A 13,513-nucleotide genomic window follows, 5' to 3' on the forward strand; every position below is an offset into this window, starting at 1 on the left:
CTGCCACTAAACTCCATAGGGTCACTTTCTTCTACACTAGTAGTATAGGGATCAAATGCTACAACACTGACCCAGGATTTGTGCCCATGGCCTCTAGCTATTACTCNGCAGTCTAGAAAGGACCAGACTGTCACCAAGTCGTCCTCTCCACCTGTCACANTGTACTTGCCATCTGGGCTCCAGCACACACAAAGCAAGCCCCCAAAGTAGCTTTTCATTGTACCGTGCAGCTCCACTGAGTCAAAGTTGAACACACGCAGAAACCCGTCCTGGCTCACACATGCTAAGAACTTGCCATCTGGGGAGAAAGCAAACTCGTTGAGGGCCCCCTCGCCCACCGTCCACTTAAGGAGAGGGTTCCTCGTGGATTTGCTCTTGCAAGTGTGCACGGCAAAGCTTTCTCCCTGCTTCAGGAGCTGGTAGTGGGGGGCTGTGGTGCCACAAGTGTGCTCCACATTATATAAGTACATGTTCCCACTTGAATGGGCTACTAGGAAAAGGCTTTCCGAACCAGGAACCCATCTGACACAGGTTACGCGGGACTTGTCTATTAGTCTTTCCTCGTTAAACAGCTTGCTGGTCTCTTTCTTGATTGGGTCTATAAGCTGGACTTGGCCTGCGGAAAAGCCCACTAGGAGAGAGACGCTCTCTGCTGTAGCTGTGAGGAAGTTGAAGTCATGGCAAGTGGGCTGCGTCCCTTTGTATATCCTTTTATCTGTGGGTTTACTCAGGTCAGCAGCTTCACTCAAGTGTCTAATCAGGATTTGAATATCTTCCACATTAGGGCTTCTAGGTGGTCCCAGTAACTGTAAACCTTCCTATGCCTTGGGCTGAGGAGATGTCTTGGGCTTGCTTAACGTGTATGAGGAGGCCCTTGGGTTTTATCCCCTGCACATGCATGCACGCACACATGCATACCATATTCCTTGCGGACCCCCTTGTAGATATAGAAGTAGAGCTCCCGGCCCACATTGAAGCAGAGGCGGTCGCCGTTGCCAGACTGGTCGTTGAGGTTTACGAAGGAGACGCGGACAGGGTTGGATCCCTGCAGGCACCCGGTTGGGCCGGCTGTACTCCGAGTGCTGCAGCAGCTTGTACAGACCTTCCCGGGTGGTGAATTGGGTCTTAAACGACTGCTTCGATTTCTTTAGGATTTAGCATTTCCTCAATTTATTAAGTTATGTCTCCCTTTTCATTTCTGATTTTGTTAATTAGGATACTGTCTCTGTGCCCTCTAGTTATTTTGGCTAATACTTTATCTATTTTGTTGATTTTCTCCAAGAACCAGCTCCTGGTTTAGTTGATTCTTTGTAGAATTATTTTTGTTTTGACTTGATTGATTTCAGCCCTGAGTTTGGTGATTTCCTGCCATCTACTCCTCTTGGTTGTATTGCTTCTTTTTGTTTTAGCATTTTCAGATATGTTCTCAAGCTGCTAGTGTATGCTTTCTCCAGTTTCTTTTTGAAAGCACTCAGAGCTATCTGTTTTCCTCTTAACCCTGCTTTCATTATGTCCCATAAGTTTGTGTATGTTGTATCTTCCTTTTCATTAAACTCTAAAAGTCTCTAATTTCTTTCTTTATTTCTTCCTCCAGCTTCCACTTTTATGTGGGCTTTCTGTTGTTTATATTGTTATAGGAGACCAGCCTTAGTCCATGATCATCTGATATGATCCATGGGATTCTTTCAATTTTCTTGTATCTGTTGAGGCTTGTTTTGTGACCTATTATATGGTCAGTTTTGGAGAAGGTATCATGAGGTGCTGAGAAGAAGGTATATCCTTTTGTTTTAGGATGAAATGTTCTATAGATAGCTGTTACATCTATTTTAAAAAAAAATAAATTCTGTTAGTTTCACTGTGTCTCTGTTTTTTTTTCTAATTCCGTGATCTGTCCATTTATGAAAGTGGGGTGTTGAAGTCTCCCACTATTATTGTGTGAGGTGCATGCAATGTGTGCGTTAACTTTAAGAAAAAGTTTCTCATGAATATGGGTGTCCTTGCATTTGGAGTATAGATGTTCAGAATTGAGAGTTCATCTTGGTTCATTTTTCCTTTGAGTATGAAGTGTCTTTCCTTATCTTTTTTGATAACTTTAGGTTGAAAGTTAATTTTATTCCATATTAGAATGGTTCCTCCAGTTTGTTTCTTGGGACCATTTGCTTGGAGAATTGTTTTCTAGCCTTTTACTCTGAAGAAGTGTCTGTCTTTGTCACTGAGGTGGGTTTCATGTATGCAGCAAAATTTTGGGTCCTGTTCATGTATCCAGTCTGTTAGTGTATGTCTTTTTATTGGGGGAATTGAGTCCATTGACATTAAGAGAGATCAAGGAAAATAGATTGTTGTTTCCTGGTATTTTTGTTCTTAGAGGTGGAATTATGTTTTTTGTGGCTATCTTCTTTTTGCATCATTAAAAGAATATTATTTTCTTGCTTTTACTACAGTGTAGTTTCCCTCCTTGGGTTGGAGTTTTCCATTTATTATCCTTTGAATGGCTGGGTTTGTGGAGAGATATTGTGCATGTTTTTTTTTGTTTGTTTGTTTGTTTGTTTTTGTCATGGAATATATGGTTTCTCCATCTATGGTCATGAAAAGTTTTGCTTTTTATAGTAACCTGAGCTGGCATTTGTGTTCTCTTAGGGTCTGTATGACATCTGCCCAGGATCTTCTGGCTTTCATCATCTCTGGTGAGATGTCCAGTGTAAATATAATAGGTCGGCCTTTATATGTTACTGGACATTTTTCCCTTAGTGCTTTAAATATTCTTTCTTCGTTTTGTGCATTTGGTGTTTTGATTTTTTAAATGTATTTTATATTGATAATCTGTGTCTTTCTAAAGTACATTAACCCTAAAATAATACATTATTATAGGTTGCATACAGGATGAGGTGAGGTATTTGTAAAATATCTGATAAATTAATTAATATATAATTTTCTACATGAGATGGAATCTTATGAACCACTAGGCCTTCTGAAGGGTTAACTTCATATTCTAAATTAAACTGAAAGACTTACATCTGTTGCCTAAAACCATGTAGAAAATGGATGATCTTATATTTTCCCAGAATTTGTGCAGAAAAAGGAAAGTAAGCAATTGCCAGTTCTTCTTTCTCACATTGAATTAACCTGATCATCATTCAGGGGATTGTATTTACATCTCTAATGCAGTAATTTTTTGCTTTTTGTGCTAAACACAGAGTTACTGGTTTTGTGTGGATGGTGTTTTTATTATTAGGTGATGGGAGGAATTTCTTTTCTGATCCAATCTAGTTGGTTTTCTGTAGAATTCTTGAATGTTCTTGGGTATCTCTTTATTTGGGTTAGGGAAGTTTTCTTCTATAATTTTGTTGAAAATATTTACTGACCTGTCAATTTGGGAATCTTCGTTCTCTTCTATACCTATTATCCCTAGATTCTGTCTTCTCATTATATCCTGGAGGTTTTGGGTTAGGATATTTTTGCATCTTGCATTTTCTTTGATTGTTGTGTCAATGTTTTCTATGGTATCTTCTGTGCCTGAGATTCTCTCTTCTATTTCTTGTATTCTCTTGGTGATAGTTGCTTATATGTCTCCTGATGTTTTTGCTAGGTTTTCTATCTCCAGAGTTCTCTCCCTTTGTGATTTCTTTATTGTTTCTACTTTCATTTTTGATCCTGGATGATTTTGTTCAATTCCTTCACCTGTTTGTATGTGTCTTCCTATAATTCCTTATGGGATTTTTATGTTTTCTCTTTAAGGGCTTCTACCTGTTTACCTGTGTTCTCCTGTATTTCTTTAAGGGAGTTATTTATGTCCTTCTGAAGATCCTCTATCAACATCATGAGATGTGTTTTTAAATCCATGTCTTGCTTTTCTGGTGTGTTGGGGTATCCAGGAATTGCTGTTTTGGGAACTAATAAGGGGGCACAGGGGAAGAGGGGGGGACCCACACCCTGCCAGAACTTTACCTATTCTCTGGTCAGTCAGGCATGGCAGAGCTGCCATACACTTTCAACTCAGCCCTGGGTGGCCATTCAAGCCTCTGACCCACTCTTCAGGGGGTGGCCAAGGGGCCTGGGATTCCTGAAACTACTTTGCTAAAGCCACCAGGGTTATGGGAAAGAGGGATGAGGGAAGAGGTTCCCAACACTGATGAGAGTGAGTGCAGCAGATCTTGACTGGAGCACAGGAAGGCCTTCTAATGGGAGATTAGAAATGGCTCATTAGGAAAAAGCCTGTCGCATCCTCCAAGCACAGTGGGCCTTGATGAGTAGAGACATTATATGGTTTTAGAGCTTTATTATAAAGATGCAGAAGGAAAGGGAGAAGGTAGAAAAGAGATAGAGAGAAAGAGAGTGAGGGGGAGGGAGGGAGAGAGAGAGAAAGAGGGGGAGAGGAAAGGCTAGAGAGAGAGTACAAGGGAGAGAGGAGAGGAGAAGACAAAGAGAAAGGAAAGAGAAGAGAGGAGTGAGAGAAGTGAGAGGTAAGAGAACAAAGAAGTGAGAGAGACAGGTGGGGGCCTAACAGCCACTTTTATGATCTTTACTGTTACTAGGTAACTGGGGAGGAGTTTAGCCTGAAGGTCAGAAGCTTGGGCCATTGCCTATGTGACTTCTAGCCATGCTTTTCTTGTGGGGGCTGTGAAGGGCAGTAACTTAGGCAGGGGCCAGAGTTCCAGGAGCATGAGGGAATGCCTACCGTGTCATGTAGGTGAATTATCACCCTTCGGGGATCAGATCTCAGCTCAACTGGAGACCAGCCTGCAATTCCCCACATTGCTGTGATGAGAGAACTAGGTTGTGATAATGCCAAGTAGTTTTGGTTTAAGTTGGCAAGATTTTTGCATTTACCTTTCACCATCTGGTTATATCTGGTGTTAGATGTTCTTGCTGTCTTTGGTTGGAGCTTGTTCCTCCTGTGGGTCTGTAAATTTGTGTCAGCACTCCTGGGAGACCAGTTCTCTCCTAGCAGAACTTGTGTACAGCGGACTCTGGAACCACTGAAGCTCTGGGTGCAGATGGTGACCAGAAGGATCCTGTCCCAGCTTTTCCTCTGTCCTGTGACCCATATGCTCCTCCCTGTCCTACTCCACACAGTTATTAGAGAGAAAGTGGCTATCTTACCTCTGAGCCCATGAGTGAAAGCACTCGTGGGAGAACAGGTCTCTCCAGAAGCCCCATTCCATATCTTTAAGTGTGCATGGTTCCAGAGTGGTTGTATCAGCTTGAAATCCGACCAACAATGTAGGAGTGTTCCTCTTTCTCCATATCCTTGCCAGCATCTGCTGTCANCTGAATTTTTGATCTTAGCCATTCTGACTGGAGTGAGGTGGAATCTCAGGGTTGTTTTGATTTTCATTTCCCTGGTGATTAGGGATGTTGAACATTTTTTCAGATGCTTCTCAGCCATTTGGTATATTCCTTGGTTGAGAATTCTTTGTTTAGCTCTGTACCCCATTTTTTAATACGGTTATTTGATTCTCTGGAGTCCATCTTCTTGAGTTCTTTATATATATTGAATATTAGTCCTCTATCCGATTTAGGATTGGTAAAGATACTTTGCCAATCTGTTGATCCAGCAATACCTCTTATACCTAGAAGATGTTCCAATTTGTAATAAGGACACATGCTCCACTATGTTCATAGCAGCCTTATTTATAATAACCAGAAGCTGGAAAGAACCCAGCTGTCCCTCAACAGAGGAATGGATACAAAAAATATGGTGCATTTACACAATGGAGTGCTACTCAGCAATTAAAAACAATGAATTTATAAAATTCTTAGGCAAATGGATTGAACTGGAGGATATCATCCTGAGTGAGGTAACCCAATCACAAAAGAACATACATGATATGCACTCATTGATAAGTGGATATTAGCCCAGAAACTTAGAATACCCAAGAAACAAGTTACAAAACACATTAAACTCAAGAAGAAGGAAGACCAAATTGAGGATATTTCGATCCTTCTTAGAATGGGAAACAAAATACCCATGGAAGGGGTTACAGAGACAAAGTTCAGAGCTAAGATGGAAGGAAGGACCATTCAGAGACTGCCACACGTGGGGATCCATCCCATAAACAACCACCAAACCCAGATACTATCACATATGCCAGCAAGATTTTGGTAGCAGGACCCTGATATAAGTATCTCTTGTGAGGTTATGCCAGTGCCTGGCAAATACAGAAGTGGATGCTCACAGTAATCTATTGGATGGAACACAGGGCCCCTAATGAAGGAGCTAGAGAAAGTAACCAAGGAGCTAATGGGGTCTGCAATCCTAAAGGAGGAACAACAATATGAACTAACCAGTACCCCTACAGCTGTGTCTCTAGTTGCATATGTAGCAGAGGATGGCCTAGTCAGCCATCAATGGGAGGAGATGCCCTTGTTCTTGCAAAGATCACATGCCCCAGTACATCAGAATGCCAGGGCCAGGGAGGGTTGGGGAGCAGGGCTGGGGGAGTATATAAGGGACTTTTGTGATAGCATTCGAAATGTAAATGAATAAAATATCTAATAAAAAAGTGTGCATGGTTTAATACTTCCTGTAATTAATTTAAAAGCAATTGAGAAAAGAAAGAGAAAATTACTGAAATTAGATGAAGCAATGAAGAGGCTTATAGCCCACATTCCACAAATAATCACCAGAATTCTAAACTGACACTGCATTATTTACAATAGTAAAGAGAATCCTAGTTCTACTTGTTCCTTTTCCATGTTTAGACTGTAGCATTCACTAAAGCTGCAAGATCTGTGACATTTGGAATATTTATTAAGTAAAACCAAATATAAAACCAAAAATAAAAAACCACCCCCCAAACAGCAACAACATCAACAACATCATCATCAACAACAACAACAACAACACAAAAACAAATAGTAAACTTCCAAACTCAAAACATACTCACTTGTCATCTTATAGAAGAATTTTATAGGGCAACTTTAAGCATGTCACAAACAAAATGTTTGAAGGTAATTACCATTTATTCCGAACTGAACATCTTTTCCTCAGTTTACACACATTTCAGTGAAGTTGGAATATTAGAAAAGCCCTACCACTCATCTCTTCAATCTCTTTACCCAGTTATTTTATTCCTTATTCTTTATACTTTTTATATTCTATAGTTTTCTACTTACTACTACTTTTCTTCTTTCTTCATTTATTTCCTTCTTCTAGTACAGAGAAAAGAGCAAATTGTTTCTACACATGATTAATTGGTGTTCTATCATTGAGAAAATTTCCCCAGATCTTCAACATAATTCCCCCATTTAACATCAGCAGCATAATAGTATCATTAATTTTTATGACAGCTAATATATAGTTTATAAGCTTTTATTTTATTATTAATTTATTTATTTTTACTTTTTATTAGGTATTTTCTTTATTTACATTTCATATGTTATCTCCTTTTCTACTTTCTCCTCCAAAAATCCCCTATCTCCTCCCCCTCCCCCTGCTCACTCCTCCAACATGCCCACTCCTGCTTCCTGACCCTGGCATTTCCCTATACTGGGGCATAGAACCTTCACAGGACCAAGTGCCTCTCATCCCATTAATGACTGACTAGGCCATCTTCTACTACATATGCAGCTAGAGCCATGAGTCTCACCATGTGTTTTCTTTTATTGGCGGTTTAGTCCCAGGGAGTTCTGGGGGTACTGGTTAGTTCATATTGTTGTTCCTCCTATGGGGCTGCAAACCCCTTCAGCTCCTTGGGTACTTTCTCTAGCTCCTTCATTGGGGACCTTGTGCTCCATCCAATGGAGGCTGTAAGCATCCACTTCTGTATTTGTCAGGCACTGGTATATATATATATATATATATATCACAAGAAGTTGGACTCCAGAAAATCAAATAACCCTATCCTGGATCTCAGACTGGCCTATGTATAGTCCTGGTGGGTGGCTCAGTCTCTGGGAGCTCCCTGATTGCTGGGTTAGTTGAGAATGCTGATCTTCCTTTGAGGTTGCTCTCTATTTCAGCTTCACCAATCCTTCCCCTAATTCAACCATAAGGGTCTCCAACTTCAGTCCAATGGTTGGGTGTAAGTATCTGCCTCTGTCTTAGTCAGCTGCTGGTAGGGCCTCTCAGAAGACAGCATGCCAGGCTCCCATCTGTAAGCAAATCATAGCATCAGTAATAGTGTCATGCATTAGTGCCACCCCATGAGATGGATCCCATGTTGGGCTGGTCATTGGACCATGTTTCCTTTAGTCCTTCCTCCATTTTTGTTTCTGGGGTTCTTTTAGACAGGAGTAATTCTGGATTAGAAATTTTGATTGTACTGGAGAGACTAGCAACTTAACATCTCACCTGAAAGCTCTAGAAAAAAAAGAAGCAAGCACACCCAAACAGAGAAGATAGCTGGAAATAGTCAAACTCAGTGCTGAATTTAGAAACAAAGAGAACAGTACAATGAATCAACAACACCAAGAAGTTGTTCTTTGAAAAAAAATAAGATAGATAAACCCTTAGCCAAGCTAAAATGTACAAAGGCAATATCCACATTAACAAAATCAGAAATGAAAAGGGGATATTACAACAGAAAATGAAGAATTTTTTTTAAAAAGTCAGATCTTACTACAAAAGCCTGTACTTGACAAAATGGGAAAAATCAAGACAAAAGGGATGATTTTCTGGACAAATACCATGAGCCAAAGTTAAATCAAGATTGGATAAATTATCTAAACAGTCCAATAACTGATAAGGAAATAGAAGCAGTTATTAAAAACATGCCAACAGGAGGCTGGAGAGATGGCTCAGTGGTTAAGAGCACTGACTGCTCTTCCAAAGGTCCTGAGTTCAACTCCCAGCAACCACATGGTGGCTCACAACCATCCATAATGAGATCTGATGCCCTCTTCTGGGGTGTCTGAAGACAGCTACAGTGTACTTACATATAATAAATAAATAAATCTTTAAAAAAAACATGCCAACTGAAAAAAGTCCAGGATCAGATGGTTGTGCAAAATTCTACCAGCCCTGCAAAGCAGAGCTAATACCAATACTCCTCAAAATGGAAACAGAAGGAACACTACCTTATTCATTCTATAAAGTCACAGTTACTCTGATAGTTAAACCACACAAAGAAAGACCCAACAAAGAAAGATAACTGCAGACAAATTTTTCTTATAAATACCGATGCAAATATACTCAGCAAAATTGAGTTTGGTTTGAATCCTAGAACACATCAAAACCATCGTTCACCATGATCAAGCAGGCTTCATCCCAGGGATGCAGGGATGGTTCAATATACAAGAATCCATCAACAAAATCCACTATATAAACAAACTCAAAGACAAAAGTCACATGAACATCTCATTAGATGCTGAAAAAGACTTTCACAAAATCCAACACCCCTTCATGTTAAATGTCTTGGAGATATCAGGAATTCATAATCAAAGCAATGTACAGCAAACTGACAACCAACATCAGATTAAATTGAGAGAAAATTTATGCCATTCCACTGAAACTGGGGACAAAACAAGGGTGCTCTCTCTATTCCTACCTATGCAGTATGGTACTTGAAGTTATAGATAGAGCAATTAGACTACAAAAGGAGATAAAGTAGATATAAATTTGAAAGGAAGAAATAAATGTATCACTATTTTCAGATGGCATGATATTATATATAAGCAACCACCATAATTCTACCAGAGAACACCTAGAGCTGACAAAGAACTTCACCAAAGTGGCTGAATATAAAATTAATTAATTCAAGGAAATCTATAGCCTTCCTTTAAACAAATGATAAACAGGATGAGAAAGAAAATAGGGAAATAACATCCTCCACAAGAGCCACAAATAATCTAAACTATCTTGGCGTAACTGTAACCAAGCAAATGAAAGATATGTATAACAAAACATGAAGCACTCAAGGATAGAAATCAAAGACCACTTTGCAAAGCTCGACTTCAGCTGTGGAAAGGAGTATATCAGCTCCAGCAGTAAGTAAGGCAAAAATCGAGTCTTTAGACTTTGAAAATGTGAATGCTGAATTCAAGGAAGTAATCAGACCACTGAGGGCAAGGTAAGCATCAATAGATGAATGGATTAGATATACAGCTGATGTTAGACCTCATTCACCTGGTATGACCTTATTAGGAGAAGCTGCTACTAGAGACCTCAAGACAACCCAAAATTTAAATGTTTTAATTGTGGTGTGCAGGGTCATCTCAGAATAAATTGCAGGACTAACCAAAATAATCATCCAAAGGGGCCTATGCCTTATGGAATACGTAAAAGATATGGCAAAGGCCAACATTTGGTTAAGGAATGTAGAGCAACAACAGAAAAATGGAACAACGCCTTACCAAAAAACTCCCAGGGTGGGGGCTCTTGCAAGCCTCAATGCCAAGCAGGGAGAGTTCCCTTCCTAAGGACAATTGAACATCACTGCTCTAAATTCAGATGTTGTGAGACCACATAATGAGGCTGAGGCAAATTCAATAGCCAACTGAAACAACATAAAAGAGGGCTGAAAATGAATATTTTGGGAAACTTCTATAAAGGATTAAAGGCCCAAGCTAAGAATAATAGTAAATGATATTGAGATTGAAGGAATGGTAAACACTGGAACAGATGTCACCATTATCTCTCCATAATCTTGGCCATCAAGTTGGCCATTTCAAGAAGTAAGCATCTAGTATCAAGGAGTTGGGACTTTATCCCAAATGAAGCAAAGCACCAGATAAATGTACAGAACCTGAAGGTCAGGTAGAAAAAATTGAGGCCATGAATGCCTGATATAGCCCTTAACTTATGGGGAAGAGATCTGTTACAGCAGTGGAAAACACAAATTAATATGCCCAGTTTCAGAGGTCAGACCAAACAGGTCAGGCTAATAAAAAATTATATTACTTAAGGAACATTATCAAAGACGGTCTGCAACAAGATAGAGCAGAGGCAATCTTGATAAGCTCTACCTGATAAGACCACTCCTGATAAGACACCAACAGCCTTACCACTAAGGTGGTTGACTGACCAACCCATTTGGATTGATCATAGTTGGATCAGCATATAGAGGAGTCCATCAGTCCTTGGAATTCTCTGGTATTTGTCATTAATAAAAATCTGGCAAACGGAGGATGTTGAAAGATTTCAGAACGATTAATAAGATTATTCAGCCAGTGGATTCCTCGCTACCTGGAATCACATTGTCTTCCCTGTTGCATAAGGAATGACCAAGCATAGTGTTTAATCTAAAAGATTGCTTTTTCACAATTCCTTTACATGAACATGATAAAGAAAGATTTGCTTTCTCAGTACCCACCTTCAATAGAAGTCCTCCAATACAATACAAAGACATTGAAAAGTCCTGCCAGAAAGAATTTTAAATAGTCCTACCTTGTGTCAGTATTTTGTACAACAACCATTGGAGATTTTTCTCAAATAATTTTGAAATCAAATGTTTGTCATTATATAGATTATATCATATTGGCTTATTCAGATATAAATATCCTCGAAAGAATGTTTCTTATATTTATTTTTTATTAGACATTTTCTTTATTTACATTTCAAATGTCCCCTCCAAAAATCCCCTATCCTCTCCCCACTCCCTCTGCTCCCCAAACCACTCACTCCTGTTTTCTGGTCCTGGCGTTCCCCAATACTGGGGCATAGAACCTTCACAGGACCAAGGGCTATCCTCTGCTACATATGCAGCTAGAGCCACAAGTCCCTCCAGGTGTTATTTTTGATTGGTGGTCTAGTCGCAGGGAGCTTTGGTGGTACTGGTTAGTTCATATTGATGTTCCTCCTATGGGGCTGCAAACCCCTTCAGCTCCTTGGGTATTTTCTCTAGCTCCTTCATTGGAGACCCAGTGCTCCATCCAATGGATGACTGTGAGCATCCACTTCAATATTTGTCAGATACTGGAAGGGCCTCTCAGGAGACAGCTATATCAGGCTCCTGTCAGCAAGCTATTCTTGGCATCTTCAATGGTGTCGGGGTTTAGTAGTTGTTTATGGGATGGATCCCCAGTTGGGGCAGTCTCTGGATAATCATTCCTTCAGTCTGTGCTCCAAACTTTTTCTCTATAACTCCTTCCATGGGTATTTTGTTCCCACTTCTAAGAAGGATCGAAGTATCCACACTTCGGTCTCCCTGCTCCTTGACTTTCATGCATTTTGCAAAGTGTATCTTGGGTATTCTGAGCCTCTGGGATAATATCCACTAATCAATGAGTGTATATCATGTGTGTTCTTTTGTGATTTGGTTACCTCACTTAGGATGAAATCTCCTCCAGATTCATCCATTTGTCTAAGAATTTCATAAATTCATTGTTTTAATAGCTGAGTAGTACTCCATGGTGTAAAATGTACCACATTTTCTGTATCCATTCCTCAGTTGAGGGACATCTGGGTTCTTTCCAGCTTCTGGCTATTATAAATAAGGANGCTATGAACATATTGGAGCATGTGTCCTTATTACAAGTTGGAGCATCTTCTGGCTATATTCCCAGGAGATGTATTACTGGATCTTCCAGTAGTACTATGTCTAATTTTCTGAGGAATTGACAAACTGATTTCCAAAGTGGTTGTACCAGCTTGCAATACCATCAGCAATGGAGGAGGATTCTTCTTTCTCCACATCCTGGCCAGCATCTGCTGTCACCTGAATTTTTGAACTTAGCCATTCTGAGTTGTGTGAGGTGGAATCTCAGGATTGTTTTGATTTGCATTTCCCTGATTATTAAGGATATAGAACATATTTTTAGGTGCTTCTCAGTCATTCGGTATTCCTCAGTTGAGAATTTTTGTTTAGCTCTGTACCCCATTTATAAAAGGGTTATTTGGTTTTCTGGAGTCCAACTTCTTTAGTTCTTTATATGTATTGAATATAACCCCTACTTTCAGATGTAGGATAGGTAAAGATCTTTTCCCAATCTGTTGGTTGCCGTTATGTCTTAATGTTAGTGTCCTTTGCCTTACAGAAGCTTCTCAATTTTATGAGGTCCCATTTGTCAATTCTTGATCTTATAGCACAAGCTATTGCTGTTCTGTTCAGGATTTTTTCCCCTGTGCCCATATCTTCGAGGTTTTCCCCCACTTTCTCCTCTATAAATTTCAGTGTCTCTGGTTTTAAGTGGAGTTTTTTGATCCACTTAGACTTGAGCATTGTACAAGGAGATAAGAATGGATCAATTTGTATTCTTCTACATGACAACTGCCAGTTGTGCCAGCACCATTTGTTGAAAATGCTGTCTTTTTTTGCACTGGATGGTTTTTAGCTCCCTTGTCAAAGATCAAGTGACCATAGGTGTGTGGATTCATTTCTGGGTCTTCAACTCTATTCCATTGATCTACCTGTCAGTTGCTGTACCAGTACTATGCAGTTTTTATCACAATTGCTCTGTAGTACAGTTTAAGGTCAGGCATGGTGATTCCACCAGAGGTTCTTTTACTGTTGAGAATGGTTTTTGCTATCCTAGGTTTTTTATTATTCCAGATGAATTTGGAAATTGCCATATCTAACTCAGTGAAGAATTGGGTTGGAATTTTGATGGGGATTGCATTGAATCTGTAGATTGC

General features: G+C 39.8%; 1 protein-coding gene across 1 annotated transcript; it reads right to left on the minus strand.

Annotated features, from left to right (window-relative positions):
- Window positions 1-4: 4 nt before the first annotated feature.
- Window positions 5-5,157, minus strand: LOC110315282 (WD repeat-containing protein 20-like; the record flags this gene model as incomplete). Its single annotated transcript, XM_021189371.1, is given in 4 exon segments — window positions 5-739; window positions 919-1,049; window positions 1,051-1,145; window positions 5,101-5,157. Coding segments are annotated over 4 exon segments (1,018 nt in total), but the record flags the coding sequence as incomplete, so codon positions are not given.
- Between the last annotated feature and the right edge of the window lie 8,356 nt (window positions 5,158-13,513).

This window comes from Mus pahari, unplaced genomic scaffold (genome assembly GCF_900095145.1).
Source record: "Mus pahari unplaced genomic scaffold, PAHARI_EIJ_v1.1 scaffold_11778_1, whole genome shotgun sequence".
Classification (NCBI taxonomy): domain Eukaryota; kingdom Metazoa; phylum Chordata; class Mammalia; order Rodentia; family Muridae; genus Mus; species Mus pahari.